Source organism: Equus quagga, chromosome 13 (genome assembly GCF_021613505.1).
Source record: "Equus quagga isolate Etosha38 chromosome 13, UCLA_HA_Equagga_1.0, whole genome shotgun sequence".
In the NCBI taxonomy this organism is placed as follows: domain Eukaryota; kingdom Metazoa; phylum Chordata; class Mammalia; order Perissodactyla; family Equidae; genus Equus; species Equus quagga.
Window position 1 is genome coordinate 92,279,178 of NC_060279.1, and position 23,253 is coordinate 92,302,430.

Below are 23,253 nucleotides of genomic sequence, written 5' to 3' on the forward strand. Positions count from 1 at the left end.
TAACGGCACCGCCCCCCGACCGCCTCACTTCCGCCGCATATTTGCATATTCAGCGAACGGGCGTTGGGGCGTCAGCATCGACGCGGTGACGTCAGGAAGCGCCCCTCCCGCTCCCCGCCCCAAGCGTACGCACGTACGCACGCACGCACGGCGACGAGGGGGCGGGGGAGGAGGGAGAGCGCGGAGGTGCCCCGCCCAGTGAGCAAGGTTGCGCGTGCCCCTTGCGGCCGCCAAGATGGTGGTGGGCGCGTTCCCTATGGCGAAGCTGCTGTACCTGGGCATCCGGCAGGTCAGCAAGCCGCTTGCCAACCGCATTAAGGAGGCCGCCCGCCGAAGCGAGTTCTTCAAGACCTATATCTGCCTCCCGCCGGCTCAGCGTGAGTCTGACCCCACGTCCCTCCAACCTTTCCATTCTCCAACCCCTTTCAGGTGGTTGCTCAGGGGATGGACTTCTGTGCACGACCAATCACAGCCCGAACCGGCAAAGTGCTGCAGCCAATAGGAAGGGTTCCTGGGAGAAGGGCATGCGGGCAGCCCAATAGTAAGAACCGGCGTGGGGTAGGGCGCCAGCGCTCGAGTTGGGAATATCAGCCAATAGGAAAAGAGAACTCCTGGAGACTGACGTCTAGGCGAGCCAATAGTGTGGGGGACAGGAGTAATCTGGGCGGGGAATTCCAGGACTGGGAGGAGCTAGGGGCGGGGCCGAGGAGACAGCGGACGGGGTCATTTGCTAGGCCGTCCTTAGGCGACTTGGCTTCCAAAACTCCACTCCGTGCTTCAGTTTCCCTCCCTTCCCGAGGAGTGAGAGGTGTTGATATATTATCCGTTTAGGACATCGGTTTGCCCCAGTGTTAGTCTGGGAAATAGGCCTGGGCTAGGGGCGTGGCTCGGGGCCGGGGTCTGGGGTCTGGGGGCGTGGCCTGGGACGTTCACCCGTCTTACACGTGGTTGTTGGTCCGCTCATTCAGTAGACGGACCGTGCCGGCTCCTTGCTGGGCACCGGGAGACACACTCGACCCGTCCTGTTAACCCGGAGTGGTCAGGGTGGTGGGAACGCTGGGACTCAGAGCCTGACCTGGGGGCGTGGGGTCCGGAGGGCTGTCTAGACGGGGGCAGCCCGAGCTGAGATCTAAAGGGCACAGTAAACGCTCAAAATAGGAGCTACTTTACAAGACGAGGTAGGTGCGATCGGCCTATGGGAGCATGGAGTAAGGAAATTTAACGTAATTTGCTGGGTCGGGAACCACCATTCATTCATCCATCCATCCATCCATTGCTTCATTTAGTTAGTATTTTCTGAGCATGTGTTCTGTGCCCGGCCTCGTGCCGGGCAGTGCTGGTGAAACAACAGGGACCAAGCTGAGAGCCCTCAAGGAACTCTCAGTCCAGTGGGGACAGAGCCATCCTGCGAGAGTGACCACCCAGCGTGGGCAGAGCTGGGATGGGGGAGCCCACTGGACGCCTGACCTGGCATGGGGTTCAGGGAGGGCTTCTTGGCAGAGGAGACCCCTGAGCTGGAACCTGAAGGGTGAGGACAACCTCACCAGATGACACGGGGACAGGGGTGATGTTGGGGGAGACAGAGGAGCATGTGCCAAGGTCACAGGGAGGAGAAATGACTTCCCCCAGTTGATAGAAGAGGAAACGGAGCCCTTGAGAGCAGAAGTGAGTGGCTGAGGTCCCATGGAGTTTGTGCCAGACGGCGGACTTCAACCCTGCAGTCTGGGTTCCCAGAGCTGCAGCCTTTCTCCCAAACATGGTGATAGGTCATAGCCTTGTGCATTAGAAAGTGGTTTCTTGAGTCACACTCGGTCGGCTCCCATCCGGCCCCACCCCTTCTTAGCCGGGCGGCTTGGGGCAGGTCCCATCAAGTGGCTTCCGAGCTTTACTGTCCTCTTCTGTGTAGTGCGTGTTGTATAATTGCAGCATTTAATGGATGCTCACTCTGTGCCAGGCTAGGCGCTTCCTAGGCCTTCTAGCATTAAGACCGCACAAATCATTATGAGGTAGCTACTGTTGTTATGCCCATTATACTATATATGCATTTACACCATGAACACTACTCACCGTGGTTTTGTGAGGAGTAAATGGATATAAAATGTTGTCAGTGCTTGGCGCTAACATGGGGCTGTTGTGTAGATGCTGTGGATACAGCAGAGGAGAAAAAGCAAAAAATCTTGTCCTCAGGGACCTTACATTCTTGAGGGGGAAGCCAGACTATTAAGAAAATAAATAGTTAAGATATGAGGCATACTAGCTAACAATAACTGCTCCAGAGAAAACATCAGGGGTGCAGAAGGAGGAGTATTTGGAGGCAGGTTGTAAGGGTTTTGTTTTCAACCCAGGGAACACAAGCTCTCTGATTGATACACTTGAAAGGATACAGACAGAGCACACTGATATTTATCACTTAAGGATTTCTCCCTCTTCCCCTCTTTTTTTTTTTTTTTTTTTGGTGAGGAAGATTGGCTCTGAGCTAACATCTGTTGCCAATCTTCCTCTTTTTTTTTTTCTCCCCAAAGCCCCAGTGCATAGTTGTATGTTCTAGTTGTAGGTCATTTTAGTTCTTCTATGTGGGATGCCGTCTCAGCATGGCTTGGTGAGCAGTGCTAGGTCTGTGCCCTGGATCTGAACTGGCAAACCCCAGGCTGCTGAAGCGGAGCATGCAAACTCAACCACTCGGCCACAGGGCAGGCCCCCAGGTTGTAAGTTTTGATAGGGTTATCAGGGTGACCCCACTGAGGAGGGGGGGAGCAAGCAGTACCCTCCTCTCCTTCTGCAGAATGCTCTTCCCCAGGTATCTGGCAGAAGAGCATTCTATCCCAAAAATTCTGCATGTGCAAAGGCCCTGAGGTGAGAGTGTGCTGGGCATGTTTAACAAACAGCGCTTTACCACCTGGGTCATCATTTATTAGCCTGCAACAAACTTGCTTTGTCTTCGTTCTCGTAGATGTATGTGTGTATACACACTTTTTTTCTTGAACCATTTGAAAATAAGTTTTGAACATGACACTTCACTCCTAAATATTTCAGCCTATCCCTCCTAAGAACAAAGACATTCTATACAACACTGTAGCAATATCGCACTGGAGAAATTTAACATTGATAACAATAATATTGATAATTTTGTGGTTTAATATATAGCTCATATTCTGATTTCTCCAATTGTCCCCAAAATGTCCTTTTTCCTGTTTTAGTTTGTGTGTGTGTGTGAGGAAGATTGGCCCTGATTTAACATCTGTTGCCAGTCTTCCTCTTTTTGCTTGAGGAAGATTGGCCCTGAGCTGACATCTGTGCCAGTCCTCCTCTATTTTATGTGGGGTGCTGCCACAGCACGGCTTGAAGAACGGTGATAGGTCTGCGCCAGGATCCGAACCCGTGAACCCTGGGCCACTGAAGGGGAGCCAGTGGACTTAACCACTACGCCACTGGGCCAGCCCCTTTTTTTACTATTTATTATTATGATTATTTTTAATCGAGGATCCGGTCCGGGATCATGCACCACCTCCTTGGTTATCATGCCTCTTTGGTACCCTTTAATCTCCAACAGTGCTCTGCTATCCGGCCCGCTGCCTGTCTTTGTAAATAAAGTTTTATTGGAACACAGCCACACCCATTTGTTTGCACATTGTCTGCGGCTGCAGAGCTGGGTGTGTGTGGCCCTCAAATCTAACATATGTACTCTGTGGCCCTTTACGGGAAATGTTTACTGACCTGCTCTAGGACAGTAACCCTGCCCTTGTTTGTCGTGACAGTGACATTTGGAAGAGTCCAAGCCAGTTGTCCCATAGAGTGTCCTCCATCTGGAGTTTTCTGATCGCTTCCTCTGATTGGATTCACAGTGAGCATCCTTGGCAGGAACCCCACAGACGTGATGGGGTGTGCTGAGGACGTCACCTCAGGGGGCCCCGAGGTCTGTTTCTTCTGTCGTTTGTGATGGTGACTTGGACTGCAGGGTTAAGGTGGCGGCCACCGAAAGAACCTTTCCTGTTCCCCTTAGTAATGAATAAGCAGTCGATTTGTTTGGAAGGTAGAGCCGGCAGGATTTCCTGTGGCCTGGCCGTGACATGGCCGACTGGAGGAGGGGCGGGTTGCACAGGAAGGACCAGGAGCTCGGTCTGAGCCAGGTTGAGCTGGAGATGCTGGTGGACATTGGAGTGCACTGGCTAGAATATCTCCGCTTGTGTTACTCCGTTGTTACTGGCTTCGCACCGCTCACGGCCCTTTGCTGCGGCCCTGCCTGTGTGAGGCCAATCCCCTAAGCCCGGAGCAGCCTTGTGTTCGCCCGGGCCAGGCCTCCCGGGAACCAGCACATCCAGCGCCTCTGGCTGAGGTTCTCGCCACCCGACAGGGTGAGCCTGCTGGCCATCTCCTCCTCCGAGAGGCTGGAGTGGGAGGCGTGTCTGCCTGAGGAAAGAACAGTCAGTGCCAGAAGCATAAATCATTGATGGTGTGCTCCGTTGGGGAGCCAGAGACCCTTCGCAACAGCCATTTCTGGGGGAGGAAAAAAAGGAGGTTGGCCATGCCAGGCAGGTGGGGCGGCTCCCGCAAAGGGCACTGCTGACGCTTGTGGGGCAGCTGTGGGCCGTCTGTGGGCAGCGGGGAGATTCCGGGGCCGTGTGCTTCTCCCTTGGAGTAGACTGGTCGTTTTTCTAGTTTACACTCACAGTTAGCGAATAACAGCATCCTAGAGATGTCCGCACCCCAGTCCCGGGAGCCTGTTGAATGTATTACCTTACCCAACAAAGGGAACTTGAGAGATGTCATGAAATCAAGGATTTGGGGACAGGGAGATTATCCTGGATGATCCAGGCGGGCCCTGTGTCATCACAAGGGTCCTTATAAGTGAAAGAGACACACAAAAAAGGGACCGGTTGGAAGATGCGTGCTGCTGGCCTTGAAGATGGAAGAGGGGCCAGGAAATGCATTCTCCCCCAGCGCCTCCAGAAGGAGCACTCCTCCTTGAGCTTAGCCTCGTGAGACCCTAGTGAGACGTTTCGGAACCGAAGCTGGTCACTTTGTGTGGTTTTAGGCCACTGCGTTGGTGGTCATTTGTCCCAGAAGCGGTAGGAGACCGAGGTGCCACGTTCATTCGCGCAGGTCGCCGGGCTGATTTCCTCAGCAGTGCTGAGCTCTGTGGCCGTTCTCCCGACTTTAAGCCGTGGAGTTGGTTTCAGTTTTCTGTTGCTACATGGCTTCTGGCCCAGAGCTTAGTGGCTTAACGTGGTCACCCTTTTTTTTTGCTCTCACGGTTTTGTGGCTTGGCGGGGGTCAGCTGGCCGACTCCTCTGCTGGTCTTGCTTAGTGGTCTCTCATGGGGCTGGGGTCAGAGGGTGGCCGGGGACTCTTCTGGGGCCTTGGAATGGCCAGTTCCCTCTCCCCCTCTCACTGTGTGTCAGGACCGCTTCTCCACGTGCTTCCTCCAGCAGAGTAGCTGAATCTCTCACAGGATCGCTCAGGGCTCTCGAAAGCCACGTCTCCAGGAGGAAAAAGTGGAAGCTGCAGTCCGAGCAGCTCTGGCTCAGACCAGGGTGAGTGTGGGAGGGGACCACATGGGCATGGTATGGAGGGTCGCCAAAGGTGGTCTACCCCAGAGTTGGCATGTTTGGGTTTGACTCTTGGCACCACTGATTAGCTGTGTGACTTTGGGCAAGCAGCTTGACCTCTCTGAGCCTGTTTCTGTATGTATCAAATGAGGGTAATGATAGAACTCTCCACCAGGGCTTCTTGTGAGGAGGCAGGAGACAGTGGATACCAAGGCCTGGCTCAGAGCATGGGTATCTGGTCCTTAGTGCTGGCTTCTGACATGCGGAATCTCTTCTTACCACACGTGGGTGTTACTGCCCAGAGGCTCCACTCTGCTTCTGGACAAAGGCTTCCCGCGCTCAGCTCCCTGCTCTGCTCGGTGTGTGTCCTGGGCAAGTCACTGGGCCTTCCTGTACCTCAGCTTCCTCCTCGGTATCTGTGGCACTCACCTCGTGGTCTGACGGGAGGGTCTGATTTCTGCACAAACACCCTGAGAACCAGGTTCAGTGACCAGCAGTGCGGCTGAGTGGTCTGAAACCCGGCCTCTGGAGTGGGGCTGCCTGCCTATGAATCCCAGTTCTGCCACTTTCTGTGTGACCCCGGGTAGGTTACTTAACTTCTCTGAGCCTCAGTTTTGTTGTCTGTGAATTGGATTATGATGTTGCTTCTGTGATTTAATATCCATAAAACGTCAGACAGTGCCGGGCCTGTAAGTGGTGTATAAATACTTGTTGAAGGCAGAGAAATGTCAGGCGCCATTATTATTATTATTATTTTTTAAAGTTGGGCCCTGAGCTAACATCTGTGCCCATCTTCCTCTATTTTATATGTGGGACGCTGCCACAGCATGGCTTGATGAGCAGTGCGTAGTTTGCACCCGGAATCCGAACTGGAGAACCCCAGGCTCCCAAAGTGGAGTTCGCAATCTTCACTGCTGCGCCACCAGGCCGGCCCCCACCATTATTATTTTTATCACTGTCAGCATCTTAATGCTGAGCCTTCCAGTGGGGTCCTTCTCGGTGTGCACTCTTGGGCCCTCTCGGAGCCAAGCAGCTAGTCCTTCCAGCTTCTAGAAGATGTTGGTCCCCCTTCCTCAGGCAGCCTCCTGGGTTACCATCGCCAGAAGGATCTGGGCTTCCCCGGGAACGTTTCTGACCAGCCTGGGGCAGTTGTGTCTGAGGGGCTGGGGTTGGAGATAGAGCTCCGAGTCAGGACAGGCGGAAAGGCCGACACAGAGGGCCGTGTGGCCGAGGAGAGGGCCCCCACTCCCCAGTTCCGCATCGCATACTTCAAGCATCCTTTGAGAGGAACGGTGAGACCTGCAAGGAAGCAGAGGGGCTCCTCACAGAGCAGGGAGAAAGCAGGAGCCAGGAGCCAAAGCAGGGAGTGAGCACTGAAGCTGCCTGATACTCTGGGGACAGTGACAGATTCGCACGGCCTCAGGGACGGAGGCCATGCTGTGGGAAAGCCAAGCAGGGGCCACCCGTGCAGAACCAGGTCCCGGGACAGGTCCCTTGGGGGAAGACAGAATTAGAAAAACCCACCGCGCTGGGGCACGCAGCCTGAGATCTAGGTGGAGACAGAAGAAGTCGCCTCTGGGCATTTGTGGCCACTGACTGCCCCTCCTGCGGGTTGCGGCTTGAGTTAGACTCTTTGAAAGGTCCTGGACAGACCCGGGGCTGTGTGGCCCTGAGCCCCTGACAAGGACAAACATAAACCTTCCCCAGAGGAGCCCCCGCCCTCCCCGCCTGGGCCTCGGAGAATCCCTTCAGGCAGATGGGAGCCCGTGCTGGAAGGTTCCTCCGCACAGAGAGGCGGGCGCCGGGCACGGCCGGGCAGGACCTGCCAACATCGATCGGAGGGGCATCTGAAACACCTGTGTTTCCGTGTGGAAAGGGGAAAACACGAGGGATGTGAAGACACGAGGACACACAGTCAGAAGTTACCATGAAGCTGGAAATAGAACCAAATGGAACTTGGAGAAAGAGCGAACGCAGGTGATGTTCCGAGCTCGGTAGAAGGACCAGACAAACACCGGGTGAAACGCAGCTGCTGAGAGGGCAGCTGACCTGACAGATGGACCATCTGAAGGGCAAAAGGGAGCGTTGCGGGGCTCCCCGTCGCTGCCCAGGACGGCAGGGCCTGGTTGGGTCCATCTGGGCAAGGAAGGGCTGACGGTTTGATTTGTAACATTCTCCAGAGGATTCGGGCATGCACGAGAGTTTGAAAATCACTTCGCTGGAATCTGTTTATAGTGTCCGGAACATCACCTCAGTTACGTTACAGGACAGCCAGGCTGCTGCTGCGGGTGACCTCCGGCTGGTTCTGCTGCTTCTTTGCTATGAAGGAAATATTTTCGAACCTTCTTCCCTAGTATGTAGGTATGTATATGTAGTGTGTCTATAAATATAGTTATTTAGCAGTCGTGTGTAGTGCTAACATATAATACTGTGAGTATATTATGTGTATTTAAAAACACAAAAATTAGGGGCTGGCCCAGTGGCATAGCAGTTAAGTTTGTGCACTCTGCTTTGGCGGCTGGGGCTTCGTCCGTTCGGATCCCAGGTGTGGACCTACGCACTGCTCATCAAGCCATGCTGTGGCAGTTGTCCCACATATAAAGTGGAGGAAGATGGGCATGGATGTTAGCTTAGGGCCAGTCTTCCTCAGCAAAAAGAGGAGGATTGGTAGATGTTAGCTCAGGGCTAATCTTCCTCAATAAATAAACAGATAAGAAGACCCAAAATGAAGGGATGAAATTAATATTTTAAAAATCAAATTTTATCTTATGTATTCATGGCCCCCCAAATATCATTGCTCTCACTAAAAATGTTTTTGTAGCGGACAGTGTTCAGTGCGTTTGGAAACTCTTGGTGTGAGGCTCTGGGAGAGTCCAGTTTTGACGTGCTTTGTGTTCGGCTGTCTCAGCTGCCAGGGACCTAACCAAGGCACTCAGATCCAAATGAGAGCAGTGCACGGTGGGCCGCGTGTAATCCCGCTGCTCTTTTTCCGTCCCACCCTTCGGATGCAGTGGCGTTTGTTGGAACTGGCTGCTGCTGGCATGTTAAACCTTCAGTGGGTGGTTCCTGAGCGGGAGTCGTGTGAAGCGGCCCCTGGGTGCGTCTGGTAGATTTGCAGCCTGATTCTGTCCGTGTTTCCCCGGCTGCAATACACTGAGTGGACAGGAGAGGGCGCCCGCGCCAGCCTTTCTGCATTTGGTCCGGTGCCCTGGGGACCGTGGCACCTGCCGGCTGAGGCACTCAAGGCCATCTCCGCAGTTGACCTTGGTGTAGCTCTTTATGCTGGGAAAGCTTAATTCTCTTCTTCCTCCTCCTCCTCACCTTCCTCTCTTCTCTTTCTCTTCCTCCTCTCCCTCCCCTCCCCTCCCGCTCCTTCTTCAAAACATAAACATAACCAGAAGTTCTGATATGTTCATCTTATGCCCTAAAGAAGTGCCTTGTCACCCCTCTCGGTTCCCCCCTCCTTGAGACTCCTTAGTCAGTTCCTTAGAGGCCTACTCCAGTGTCTGGGCCCCCAGGATGTGTCCCTGTCCCTAACTGGGGTCTTAGCCCCACTTCCAGCTTCTTCCGGCTCCCTGGGCCCCATCTGACCCCACCTCAGCCCCCTGAGCCTCCACACAGCTGGCGATTTCCTCAGAGCTCCCTCAGCCCCCGCTCGTCTCAGCTCTTCTCCGCTTCCACACCCGCCTCTGTCCTGCCTTGCCGAGCACACAGCCACAGCAGCGCCCCTCTCCTGAGGGCCTCGTGGACCCCAAACTCTGTGCTGAGTCTCTTGCCATTTTTATCTCTTTTCCTTTTAAAATGGAATCAAATTTTGCTTTACTTTTGGGTATTAGGGTACTTTTCCTCCGAAGTTTTTTTGGGGGGACTTAGGAAATTTACGAAAGTAATATATGTTTATTGTGAAAGAAGGAACAAGGCACATCAGTTTGTGCTCATCTGTGATTAATTGAAACCCAGCCAATAAATCTTAATCAAACCTTAAATCAAAAGGATGTTTATTGGTGGAGAAAGGTGGCTGTGTAGTGGCTTGGTGATGTCATTGGGGACCTGAGGACTCTCTCTGTCTCTCCCGTCTTTGTGTTCAGGCACTAACTTTCCTCGAGGCCTCAAAAAGGCTGCTGGAGCTCCAGGCATCATGCCTTTATACTGCAGTGTCCACAGGGAGGAAGTATGTGGGGAGTTGGGGGAGCTCAGGGAAATGAGACGGAGCTCTTCAAGGAGAAAAACCTTTGCCCAGAAGTCCCCAGGAGACTCCCCTCACTGCTGATTGGCCAGAATTGAGTCACATGCCACCCCTTGCTGGATGGGAGGTCAGGGTGGTGAGTGTCGCTTCTAGACTCTAATGACGGGGGAGGATGGAGTTAATAAGACCATAGAGAATAATATAAAGTAGTATTCATCGTCATAAGCACTCAGGCTGTTGTAGGCTTTCCATGTGTTCATTTGCTCTCGCCGTACCCCATGAGGTAGGTGACCGCCGTCAACACTGCCTTAGCAGATGTGGAAACTGAGCAGAGCTGTTAAGTTACCTGCCCGAGGGCACAGAGGTGCTCAGCGGTAGAGCTGGAACCAGACTGTCCGGTTCCAGTTGGCACGCATGGTGCTCCACCCCACTTCCAGCATCCGCAGGCCGCCAGGTGGGCTCTCCCACTAGATGTCAGTTCATGCGCAAGCCTTGAATGTGCCAGTGTTCCTGCAGGGGTTATGATCCTTATTTTGAAAAACAGGAAGTGGAGATTACAGAGAGGTTGAGAAACTTGCCCAAGGTCACACAGCAAATAAGCAGCAGAGCCAGGACTTGAACCCAGGACCACGTGACTCCAGAGCACACTAAGCTCTTAGCCTCTCTGTTAGCTGCTTCCCTTGTGCCTCTTAAATCCCCAAACGCTGACTGTACAGAGTCGAGTTGGTCTCTCCCTGTCTGGGCAGGGAGTGGTGTGGGATTCTTTTCTGGGACGGGAGCATGCTTCAGTCCATTAAGGGGCTGTGTAATTGACCCGTTCAGCAAATCTTTATTTAGTGCCTGCTGTGTGCCAGGAACTGTTCTAGGGGCTGTGACTAACTCAGTAGTCAGCAAAGCAGGAGGGGAGTCTCTGGTCTCATGAAGATCCTATTTGAGCCTATGAGTCACCTGCTTAGGGACACCAGGGCGGAGAGGGCCTTTTTCCACCCAAAATGCCCAGGCCGAATCTCAGTGGTCCAGCTTGAATCGCATCCCCATCCCTGAGCCAATCACTGTGGCCCTGGGAATGCAGTGCTCTGATTGGCCGGTCTGAGGAGCTGGGTTAGGCTCTGCTGAATCCTCTGAACAGTCTCTTTGGGGGAGATGGGGCCCCTCAAGAGGCCTGGCAGACAGAACCGTCAAGTCCCCTCTTGTGACTGGCGCACCGAGTGTCCCTGCTGTCTGCAGAGGCAGTGATGGAGGATGGGCCGGGGCCGGGGCCGGGGCCAGGGCAGGGGCGGGCGCGAGCTGTGTTTACTCTGAGTGATAATGTCTGAACTGATGGTAACGGTTTCCCTTTATTGTGCTTTCTGTGATCTCCACAAAGGATATTAATCACCTGCTTAGGGAGTTTATAGGAACGTCCTGGTTTTATTGAGTGGGAAATATCTCAGACAGAAAAGCAAGTTCCTTGAGGCAGCACAGAATAAGAAATCAGGCTTGGGGCTGGCCCATTGGCATAGTGGTTAAGTTTGTGCACTCTGCTTCGGCGGCCTGGGGTTCGTGGGTTCGGATCCCGGATGCGGACCTACACACCACTCCTTAAGCCATGCTGTGGTGGCGTGCCACATGCAAAATAGAGGAAGATTGGCACAGATGTTAGCTCAGGGACAATCTTCTTCAATTGAAAACAGGAAGATTGGCAACAGATGTTAGCTCAGGGCCAGTCTGCCTCACCAGAAAAAAAGAAATCAAGGCTCAAACTCTTCTTCTTACATTTAGTTATTAATAGTAGATTTTTTGCATATTCTTTATTCAAGTACAATATCTATTCAATGCAGTGTACAGATCTGAAGTGTCTAGTTTAATGAGTATGGATAAATGCATATATACCCATGTAACCAACATCCAAGATATCAAACATTTCCGTCACTGTGGCAAGTTCCTTCCTTTCCTGTCCGGTCACCCTGTGTGGCTTCTCTCCCTGTAGATTAGTTTTGCTTGTTGTTAAACTTCCCAGGAATGGAATCATGCAGCCTGAACTTTATGCCTAGCCTTTGTTCACGTGGTGTTTTCTGAGCTATTTTCTTGTTGCTGCACGTGTCAGAATTTCATTGCTTTTATTGCTTTTAGTGTGTATTCTTTTCTTTTATTCCAATATGTGAATATGCTACACATTATCCACTCTGTTAATAATAGACATTTGGGTTTCTCATTTTTTTGTTATCACTAGTAAAAGCTGCCATGAACATCTGGTACAAGTCTTTCTGTGGGCATGTGCTTTCATTTCTCTGGGGTAACTACCCAGGTGTAATTTCTGGGCTATATGGTAAAGGCATGTTTCGTCTTATAAGAAACTCCCAAAGAGTTTTCCACTGTGGTCCCAGTTACCCGGCATCCTTGCCCACGTTTAATGTTTTCACAGTTTAATTTTAGCTGTTCCTGTTGGTGTAAAGTGACAACTCCTTTTCTCTTCTTTGATGAGCGGTGATGTTGCATACTTTTTCACTTGATAATAAATAACCACCTATTATCTCACGCCGTTCCTGAGAATCAGGAATGTAGGGGCAGCTTCGAGGAGCGGCTCTGGCTCAGAGTCTCAGACTGACGGCTGTGCTACTGCTGGAGGAGCAGCTGCCAAGCTGACTCACTCACATGGTTGTTGGAAGGAGTCTCAGCCCTTGGCTGGCTGGGGTCCAGGGCGCTCAGTCGCTGTCCGCGTGGGCCTCTCCTTAGGGCTGCTCGTGAACTGGAGGCGGCTTCCCCCGGAGAGAGGGATCCGAGAGGGAAAGTGACCCAGGCTGGAGAGGCAGCGTCTTTGTAGTGTAGTTTTGGGAGTGACGGGCCACCACTTCTGCTGTATCCTGTTAGTCACACAGACCAACCTAGTACAGTGTGGGAAGGGACTATTCAGGGGTGCGAGTGCCAGGACAGGCATTCCTGGGGGCCGTCTTGGAGGCTGGCTACCACAATTCTATTACTACCGTCAATTAAAATGATTGCTTTTAAAAAGTATATTAAACCAATCTCGTATTCCTGGATAAACCCTACTTGGTCATGGTGTATTATCTTTTTCATATATTGCTTTTTGCTAATATCTCCCTAAAGATTTTTGCATCTGTGGTCATGAGGGACATATTCTATAATTTTTCTCTCCTTTGATGTCTTTATCAATATTATGGCTTTGCTGACCTCATAAAACAATTGGGAAAATGTTCCCTCATTCTCTATTTTCTGTAAACTTGGGATTATTTCTTCCTTAAATATTTGACATAAATGTCCATGTAGGCTTATAGTTTTCCTCGGGGTGGGGGTGGGGGTTAATAACAGATTCAGTTTTCTTTGTAGTTATAGGACTATTCACATTTTCTGTTTCTTCTTGTATGAACTTCCATAAATTATGTTTTTCAAGGTATGTGTCTTTTCATATAAGTTGTTGGATTTATTGGCATAAACTTGTTCATAATATGCCTTTGCTGTATTTGTAGGATCTGTAGTGATGTCTCCTCTTTCATTCCTGATGGTGGTAATTTATGTTTTCTTTTTTCTTTATTCTTGGTCACTAATCCTCCTACTGGTTTATCAATGTGTGTTTCAAAGAATCATCTTTTGGCTTTCTTATTTTCTTCTCATTTGTCTATTTTCTATTTCATTGATTTCTGCTCTTATCCTTATTGTTTTCTTCTGCCTATTTACTTTGGGTTTAATTTGCTCCTTATAAAATAAGGTAGAATTTTAGATTATTTAAGTGTTTTTTCCTGTTTTTTTTTTTTTTTTAAAGATTGGCACCTGAGCTGACATCTGTTGCCAGTCTTCTTTTTTTTCTTCTTCTTCTCCTCCCCAAAGCCCCCCCAGTACATAATTGTATATTCTAGTTGTGGGTCCTTCTGGTTGTGCCATGTGGGATGCCGCCTCAGCATGGCCTGATGAGCAGTGCCATGTTGGCGCCCAGGATCCAATCTGGTGAAACCCTGGGCCGCTGAAGCAGAGCCTGCGAATTTAACCACTCGGCCATGGGGCTGGCCCCTCTTCCTGTTTTACAGAAGCATTTAGATATAAATTTACTGGGACTGGCCAGGTGGTGCAGTGGTTAAGTTTGCACGTTCCACTTCGGCATCCTGGGATTCGCTGGTTCGGATCCCAGGTGCGGACCTACGAACTGCTTGGCAAGCCATGCTGTGGCAGGCGTCCCACATATAAAGTAGAGGAAGATGGGCACAGATGTTAGCTCAGGGCCAGCAAAAAGAGCTCTTCCTCAGCAAGAAGAGGAGGATTGGTGACAGATGTTAGCTCAGGGCTAATCTTCCTCAAAAAAAAATTTCTTTTAATAAAATATATATAAATTTCCCTCTAAATACTACATGAGATGTATCCCACACAATTTGGCACATTGTGTCTTCATTGTCATTCCTTTCTGTATATTTTCTGGTTTCTCTTGTGATTTCTTCTTGGCCCTGGGTTATTTAGAAGTGTGTTGTCTAATTTCCATATATTGGAGGCCTTTATAGGTTTCTGATTGTTATTGATTTCCAATTTAATTCCATCATGGTCAGTAATAATGCACATGGCAGAAAAATTCAGGTGGTACAAAAGGGAATATGGTGAGAAGTGCATGTGTTTCCCATCCGTCTGTTGGCCTACCCGCCTGCCTGTCTTCCTTCTTTTCTCTGCTCATTAAGAAATAGTTACTATGGGGCCGGCCCCGTGGCCGAGTGGTTAAGTTCACGCGCTCTGCTGCGGCAGCCCAGGGTTTTGCCAGTTCGGATCCTGGGCGCGGACATGGCACCGCTTGTCAGGCCACGCTGTGGTGGCGTCCCACATGCCACAACTAGAAGGACCCACAACTAGAATATACAACTATATGGCAGGGGGCTTTGGGGAGAAAAAGCAGAAAAAAAAAAAAAAGAAATAGTTACTGAATGCCTGCTGGTTGCCAGGCACTGGGGATACGGCTGTTTAAAAAGAGACAGAGTCTCTGCCATCTTTATAGTGTTGAGCTTCTCCTGATAGGAGATGGATGATAAACAAGATAAGAAGTGAAATATATGATATGTAGGTGGTAATAACTAGGAAGAAATGAAGCAGGAAGGAGGTTAGGTTAATGGGAGAAGGTGTGTGCTGTGTTAGGTTGGGTTGAGGAAGGCCTCCCTGAGGAAGTGAATGTTGGCTTGGAGACTTGACTAAAGTGAGGAATGTGGATATTTGGAGGAGAGTGTTTCAGGCATAAGACACAGTGAGTGCAAAGGCCCTGAGGCTAGAGCATGCCTGTGGGTTCCAGGAACCCTGAGGAGGCCTGTGTGGTGGTGCAGAGGATGACTAGGAGAGTAGGAGGTCAGAGGTCAGAGAGGGAGCCACCAAAGGTCACCACCTTCCAGAAGCGTTCTGTGTGTAATCAAGCATATTGTAGGCATGCATTTGTTTAATTCACGTAAGTGGTAGTGTACTGTTTTCACTCTGTTTTGTGCCCTATTCTTTTCCTCTTAGCAGCATCCCTTGAAAATCCATCCCACGTTCTTTTTCATAGTAGTTGGTGCACAGTGTCGGTGTACCAGGCCTCGCAGGGGGACATTTAGGTTATTTCTGGGTTGCGCCCTCCCAGAGAAAGCTGCCATCAGTATTCCAGTCTGTGTGGCCCTTGGCCGGCGGCCTTCGTGCTGTGGTACATCCGCCACGTCCACCCCCTCCCCCCACCCGCAGGGAGCACTTTAAGGGGAGCCTTTCCGCATCTCCACTTGTCCCGGCTTGCCTGAGGAGTCGGCTGGCTCTTCCTTCCTTCCCTGTCAGGGGCTCTGCTCCCAGGAGAAGAAGGTATGGAGAAGTCGAGTCTGGAAACAAAGGCAGTCCTTTCCCCTTCCTGCTCATGCCATGACACATCGCCCCAGGTGTAGAGACCTTCAGGATCGCAGAGGAACAGCCCTAAGTGTCACGGTGGGAGCAGGTTCCCCAGTCCACCTCATTAAGACATACGTCTGCGGCCAAAATGTCCTCTTTATGTTTAATAACTGTGCATCAAATTGTGTAACACGTGCTGTTTTGATCAGTGGGATCCTAACAGTAATTTTAATGGTAACTCCGTCTGAGAAAAATTTTGACTACGATCACAAGAAATGAAAATTTCGATTTTAGTTTATAGACACATTTTTTGTTTGAGAGAAATATAATAGGACATTTGGGCATAACCACGTGTTTAGGATAGAATTTTGTAGAGACAGTAGAATGTAAATTGGACTTCAGTGAGAAGAAGGAACGGTCTGAATCCCGTCCAAGAAGAGCTGGTTGGAGTATCTTCAAAATGAATGATGTAGGTATTAAATTTCTGTGGGCTCATTGGTCCTTTGCATATGCTTAAAAGAGCGATGTGATGGATTTGTTGTAAAATGTCAGTATCTGTCATATGCCAGAAGTTATGCTCTTTGCAATTATTTAAACTTAGGATGAAAACATGGATATGACAATGTCAAAGTATATAAAGAGGGTGCATAGGATTTTCAAAATTTGTTGCGAGTGTAGGGGAGCACCAAGATGTGAGGAACGCTAATTTGGCTCCCACATCAGTGTCTCCTTGTAATTATTGCTGAGGGTGTGTCTGTGGGTCTGGAGTCACCTCCTTGCTCCCGTCAGTGAGGTCCCCTCCCTCTGCCCAGGCACAGAGCTGGGACTCTTGTGGGTCTTTCCCAATTGAAGAGTTGGAAACTGCTTTCTCATTTTAGTTTTAATTTGCATTTCCTTGAGAACAAAGTTGTCTATCTTCTCATCTGTTTAAGAGCCATTTGAATTTCTCAGTAATCCATCTGTATTTAGCCCCGCTTTTCTAGCAACTGGTTGGTCTTTGTCTAATTAATATGTAGGAGCTCTTTCTGTAAGAAAATTAATAAATCTTTTTTCCTACATCATCATTTGACTTTATTTATTGTGGGATTTTTTTTTCTACTTTTGCTGTGTAAAACTTTGTTTTTACTTAGTCAAATCTATTCATGTTTTGTTTTATGACCTTTGGGATTTGCGACATCCTTAAAGACTATCCATTTCTAGATTGTGTGTTGGTAAGTCTTTGATGCGTCTGGAATTTATTTTGGGTGTTAGGTGTGAGGTAGGGATCTGTCTTATTTTCTGTCCCACTTGGCTGTCCGTTTGTCCCAATGGCATTCCTTGAATACAGCACTTTTTTCTCCCTGAGCTGATATGTTTTTATACCTCAGACTTTTCATTTTTGGTCTTGTTGAGCTAAAAGAAATAAACAGCCGGTGATTTTTCCAGTAGAATGAGTTTATTCAAGAATGGCAAAGATTTACAGTCCGAGACTTACAGCATATGGCGAACCACCCACAAGTCCCAAGAAACAAAGGAGAGAAAGTTCTTTTCTGAAGTTGGGGGAGCTGCTGTAGATGAGGGATCCATTGGAGGAGACTGGGGGTTCAAAGTGTCTGGCTTTTCACCGGCTGACTTGTGGCAGTCTCTCACTGGCCGAGCTCTTGCAGGGCGAGGAGGAATTTCTTCCTTCCTTCTGCTGGGGTAGTCGGTACTGTCACTTCCTGCCGGAGATGCAAGCTATGCTCTTCCCGGTGGGGTCAGTAGTGTGTGTTGAGTGGCGAGTGCATGGGAGTACTCTGTTCTGCCTCCCGACTGCATTTTAAATGGCTTCTCTGAAAATTCTCACATTTTCCCCCATGTGATCAAGGTCTTCCTCTGAAAGCATCTCTGATCAAGGGTCAGGTTTTTCCAGTTTCAGCAGCCTTTTGTCCCTCGACGCCAGGAAGGACCTTTCCTGGGTGTCGTGTCCCACGTCAGAGGGAAAGTGAACAGATTGGAAACCCATTGCAGTCACACAGCAGTAACCAGGAGGGCTAGGAGGGAGCTCTCTCAGGCACTTCCCATCTAAGCCTGTATCCTTCTGACAGGCCTGGTCCAGACATCTAGGGAAAGCTGTCACCCGATGTCGTCTGCTTCAATTCCAGGAAATCTGTACCTTTCGGTCACCAGATGGTGGGCGGGTCCAGTCGGGGTTTGGTGCTTTCTTTAGATGTGTCACGTAAATCCAAGAGTCTGTTCCCTGGAGTTTGGTGGCACAGGCTTAGTTAGCAGTGTCTGATGGGGGCCTTTCCAGTGAGGTTAAGAGACTTCCTGGAGGGGTATGTTCTTTTTTTTTTTTGAGGAAGATTAGCCCTGAGCTAACTGCTGCCAATCCTCCTCTTTTTGCTGAGGAAGACTGGCCCTGAGCTAACATCCGTGCCCATCTTCCTCTACTTTATATGTGGGACGCCTACCACAGTATGGCTTGATAAGCGGTGCCATGTCGGCACCTGGGGTCTGAACTGGTGAACACCGAGCCGCCGGAGCAGAGAACGCGAACTTAACTGCTGCACCACTGGGCCGGCCCCCTGGAGGGGTCTTTTCCGATAGACAAAATCTCCAGGTTGTGAGGTGTGAGGGTGAAGGTGTTCGTCTCCCTGGAGCGCGCTGTGAAAAGGTGCTCTAGCAGAGCATGGTGATGTCAGATAGAAGCGACGAGGCCTTTACAGTGTTGAAGTACATCTCCTTAATCAGCTGTGGATCAAAAGGGGCAGGAGCCGGGTGCCTTGGCCATCCTGTGACTGTCTCAAAGGGTGAGAGTTTATGAGTTCCAAAGTGGGGGGGTCTGAGATTTAGAATGACCACTGGCAATGCTTTTGGCCAGGATATTTGGAGTTTCCCTACAAATTTTGCCAGTTGAGTCTTGCTAATGCCATTAGTGCATTCAGCTAAACCAGAGGCCTGAGGGCGGTTAGGACAGTGAAAGGGTCAAACTGGCCGAACGGCACAGACTTGTCAGGGCACCTGACCAGTAAAACGGGTTCCTCCATCCCTCTGAAGAGGAGTCCCCAGGCCGGGATGATCTTTTCCAAAAGGACTTTAGCCCCAGAAGAGGCAGTCGCCTGTCTACGTGGGAAGGCCTCAGTCCCTGCAGACCGTGGCTGAAACGTGTTTATATCCATGAGACGGGAGCAACGGTGTGAAATCTGCTTGCCAAGCCCCGAATGCCCGTCAGGCAGTTTAAAGTGTCTGGGAGCGTGCGGACAGGCTCCCTGGGATTGTATCTGGGACAGGCGGCACGAGTGAAGAAGGCACTTTTTGCAGCCTTAGTAACATTTCCCCACCAGTATTGATTCCCAAGTGCTCTCTTTTGTCGGTGGCCCAGTGGTTCAACGCAGGTACCGTGGTTAGGAGTGGGAATTTGAGTCTCCAGTGGAATTGGGTTGTTATTTGGCTTGAACCAGAACTTTATCTTTTTTATTTATTTTTTTTTGAGGAAGATTAGCCCTGAGCTAACTGCTGCCAATCCTCCTGTTTTTTGGGGGGTTTTCTTTGTTTTTTTTTGCTGAGGAAGACTGCCCTGAGCTAACATCCATGCCCGTCTTCCTCTACTTTATAAGTGGGACGCCTACCACAGCATGGCTTGCCAAGCGGTGCCATGTCCACACCTGGGATCCTAACCAGTGAACCCTGGGCCGCCCAGAAGCGGAACGTGTGAACTTAACCACTGCACCACTGGGCCGGCCCCTATCTTTTTATCAATTCAGCCATTGTTGAATTTCCAACCTTGGTTTTCCTTTTCTGAGACCAGTTGCTGGGCTTCTCTAGACAGTTTCTCCAAGTTAACATTTGGGGAGATGTCACTCTGGACCATGACAGGGGTTTGGCTGCTGGTGTTTCCTTTAAGAGAAGCGTTCCTTGTGGAAGTGTCAGCAAGGTGAGTCAAGTTTAGAAGGCTCCGGGGTCTCAGCAGTGGCTAATGCAGCAGGTAAAAGTATAGCATCCAATATTCTTGAACAGAAGGGCCATTTTTAATTTTATTTCTGCTGGACGTAACAAAGCCACGTTGCTTCTACAACATTCCAAAGTCGTGAGCCACTCCGGAAGCGTGTCTACTGTCAGGATGAAATGTTGGCCAGCTGGCCAGGGTCCAGGCCCGTTTGGCTGCATGTAACTCGGCTAGTTGGGCTGCCGTAGCTAGAGTTGGACCAAAGTGTCACCTTTTATTTTTTCTTAATTTTTAAATTTTTTATTTTTTCTGCTTTTTCTCCCCAAATCCCCCAAATACATAGTTGTATATTTTAGTTGTGGGTCCTTCTAGTTGTGGCATGTGGGACGTCACCTCAGCATGGCCTGATGAGTGGTGCCATGTCCATGCCCAGGATCCGAACCGGTGAAACCCTGGGCTGCCGAAGTGGAGTGCGCAAACTTAACCACTCGGCCACAGGGCCAGCCCCATGTGTCACCTTATAAATAAGAGCCATCTGTGAACCATGAGGAGTCGGCATTACTCAAAGGGGTTTCGTGCAGATCACCATGAAGAGTCGGAGGTGACCTGCCAGTGTTAAGCAGTTGTGAGAGGCCGTCGGGAGCGGAGGGGAGAAGCGTGGCAGGGTTGAGGTTATTACAACTCAAAGGCCTAAGTGAGCAGCTGTTAGCAAAAGGGTTTCACAGGAGTTGAGGGGACTGACTGAGAGATGCTGAGCGTGGTGAGGATTCAGGAGGGCTTCTACTGCATGAGCGACAAAGATGGGTAAGGGGATCCCGTGGGTTCCTCGGTGGCCTTCAGTGAATGGGCAGGGGCAGTAATGGCTCTAAGGCAAGGGGGATCCCCAGGCCACAGGGTCCAGTTGCTGGCTGTACGATCCTCTGGGTTGGTGGTGGTCCCTGTTCTTTTGGGTGAGTGCCCCAAGGGCATTCCCTTCCTTTTCAGATACAAAAAGGACAAAGGGAAGCTGATAATTGGGATGTCCAAGGGCAGGTGGGCTCATTAAAGTCTCCTTTAAGGCTTTGAAGGCTGTGTCATCCTGTTCTCCCTATGAAATTGGATGGAAGTTGTTCTTTAGTAAAACATACAGAGGTTTGGCTGTGAGAGAGAAATTTGGACTCCTGTATCAACAATAACCAACTAGCCCAAGAAAACCTTGCAGTCGACTCCGAGTTTTGGGTTTGGAACACTTAGAACCCCATGAAGCCTGTCTGGATCTGGGAGCAGCCCTGGTTCGGATATTAGATGCTCTAAATATCGAACCTGGGTTTGGACAAAGTGCAGTTTTTCCTCGGTGACCTCGTGTCCCTTTAAGGCTAAAAGCTTTGGCAAGTGGATGCTGTCTCCCTGTGCGGATGCGTGGGAGGAAGAGCAGAGAGGCAAATTGTCCGCATATGGCAAAAAGGAGAGCCCCTAAAAACCTTTCTATCATCCAGATCAGCCCTCAGGATTTGTGAAAGGTAAGAAGGGCTCTCGGGAGACCCCGGAGGCGTCGCTATCCAGGCGAACTGTTTTCCTTCCCAGGGGAAGGCAGAAAGGTCCTGGCTAGCATCACCCACTGGAATGGTGGAGAGTGCACAGTGTAAGCCAATTACGGTAAAGCATTTGCTGTGAGTTTGGGCAGATGTTGGTGGCGTATGAACACAGGAACAGTGGGATGTCGAGGGATAACAGTGTTTATTGCTCAGAGGTGCTGGGCAGACCTTCACCCTCAGCCCTTGGGTTTTCTCACAGGTAAAAATAGGAGCATTGTAGGGACTAATACAAGGGATAAGGAGGCCTTGAGCCTTGCAATCTTCTGTTATGGGCTTATTCTTGGTGGGGTTTCTTTACTTAAAAGGCATTGATCCGTTCTGGGGAGAGGTTTGGAGGGATCTGTTGGAATCTTGGAACAGATGGAAGGCACTCCGTGAATTTTGCCAGTGTCAGTTGGAGATTTTGCCCATGAGGAGGATGGTGGCTGACGCAAGAGGGACAAAGGATCAGTGACTCCAAAATGAGCTCTGGTACCATCAGACACAGAGCAAATAAAAGGTGCCGAAGGGTCATCGAATTCTCTTGCTTGTCGATTCTAATGTTACTGCCCAATTCTAGAAGCGTTTCTCCCTTTTGAGAGAGAGAGATCCCAACTTGATAGTTTTCTAAGAAGTCTCAACCTAATGAATGAGTAGGGGCGGAGGAGCTAAGGAGAGAAGGGTGGCTGTCTCTCAGAGGCCTAAACACGAGGGAACGGGTTCAGAGACAGGCACCTTTTGAGGTTTATTGGAGACCCCACTATCTGAACTGTCGAGTGCTCCAAGGCAGGGGCTGCCTTACCATGTGGGGTCCAGCACAGAGAGTGTGGCTCTGGTGTCACTAAGGACAGAGAGAGATTCATCCCCACCCTGGAGAGTTGTTTCTCTGTGCCGATTAAGAGGGGGGATGGGGAAGGGCCCCTGTTCCTCGGAACCCCGACATTGGGAATTGGGAGGATGTTGGAAAGGCTGGTTAGAGGGTGGAAGGCTCCCACAGTGCTTAAGTTTGTAACAACCTCTTTCCTGATGTCCTGGCTCTTTGCAATAATGGTAGAAGCTGGGTTTTGTGTAGGGAACTTCATTTGCCGGAGTAGATTAAAGATTTTGGCAGTCTTTCTTTTACGTGACTCATCTAGGGCATGAGCGAGCTGATTTACTAGATTAATGAAATCTGGAGTGGACTTAATTTCCCCTTCCACCTGGTCCTTTGCAAGAGAAAGGTCCTGAGTCAGCACACTAATAAACAGAGAGCTAAAAGCTATTGAGTGCATTTCATATCTGAAGGAAGATGAGAAGTTTCTTTGAAAACAGTCTGAAGCCAGTAATAATGGTCATGAACAGGTTCATCAGGTTTTTGTGTGCAAGCTTGAATTTTTTTCCAGTCGGTAGGCTTAGGAAAAGCTACTGCAGTTGCTTGCTGGAATTTCCCATTGAGTGTGAAAGTTAGGGGTTTGTTCTCCTAAATCTTGTTCAGAATTTTCCCATCAGGCAAGTGTCATGCAATGTTGGGCTTGTCCCTCACTGACCAGCATGTGAGCTAACTGATAAAGGTCTGAAAAACCAGCTTGGTCAGTTCGAATAGCTATTTTACATTCTTCAGCAAACCTATGGGGGACCTCAGTTCCTTTAGGAAACTCTTTAACTATGGCTTGTAATTCGGCCTTAGTCCAGGGAACTAAATAAGAGTTGTGATGTTTGTTTGGGTCCTCAGGATATTTAACTTTAAAGCGGCAGGTTCTGGGGCTGGCCTGGTGGTGCAGTGGTTAAGTTTGCACACTCCACTTCAGCAGCCTGGGGTTTGCAGGTTCAGATCCCGGGAACAGACCTATACACTGCTCATCAAGCCATGCTGTGGTGGTGACCCACATACAAAATGGAGGAAGATTGGTCCAGATGTTCGCTCAGTGCCAATCTTCCTCACCAAAAAAATTAAATAAGAAATAGAGGGGCTGCTTCTAATATGTCCAGAGGAGACATATTTGGTGAGAGAATTACGGTGGGGAAACTGAGGGTATAGAGGAGGTGTAGGGCGTATAGAAGGGAAGGAGGAAGATGGCACTGGAAGCGGGGCCTGGATGCAAGGGGGCTGCCATGTGTCTGGAGACAGAGGAGATGGAGAAGGGGAAAGAGAGGCTTCGGAAGCCATTTTGTCTTTAATTCTCTGTTAGCCTCAGTTAATCTTAAAATTTCCTTTTGCAGAGAGGCAATGTTAGACTCCTGGTAACATCTGGAAGCCTTAAAGTACCGATT

At 49.9% G+C, this 23,253-nt stretch overlaps 1 protein-coding gene across 1 annotated transcript in view; it reads left to right on the top strand.

The window, feature by feature from the left end:
- OPA3 (outer mitochondrial membrane lipid metabolism regulator OPA3) overlaps positions 1-23,253 on the top strand; it is a 49,166-nt gene continuing 25,913 nt past the window's right edge. Inside the window, exon 1 of the mRNA XM_046682879.1 lies at positions 1-377. Within this exon, the coding sequence (XP_046538835.1) occupies positions 236-377 (142 nt within the window). The 5' untranslated portion in view covers positions 1-235. The remainder of the gene's footprint in view (positions 378-23,253) is intronic.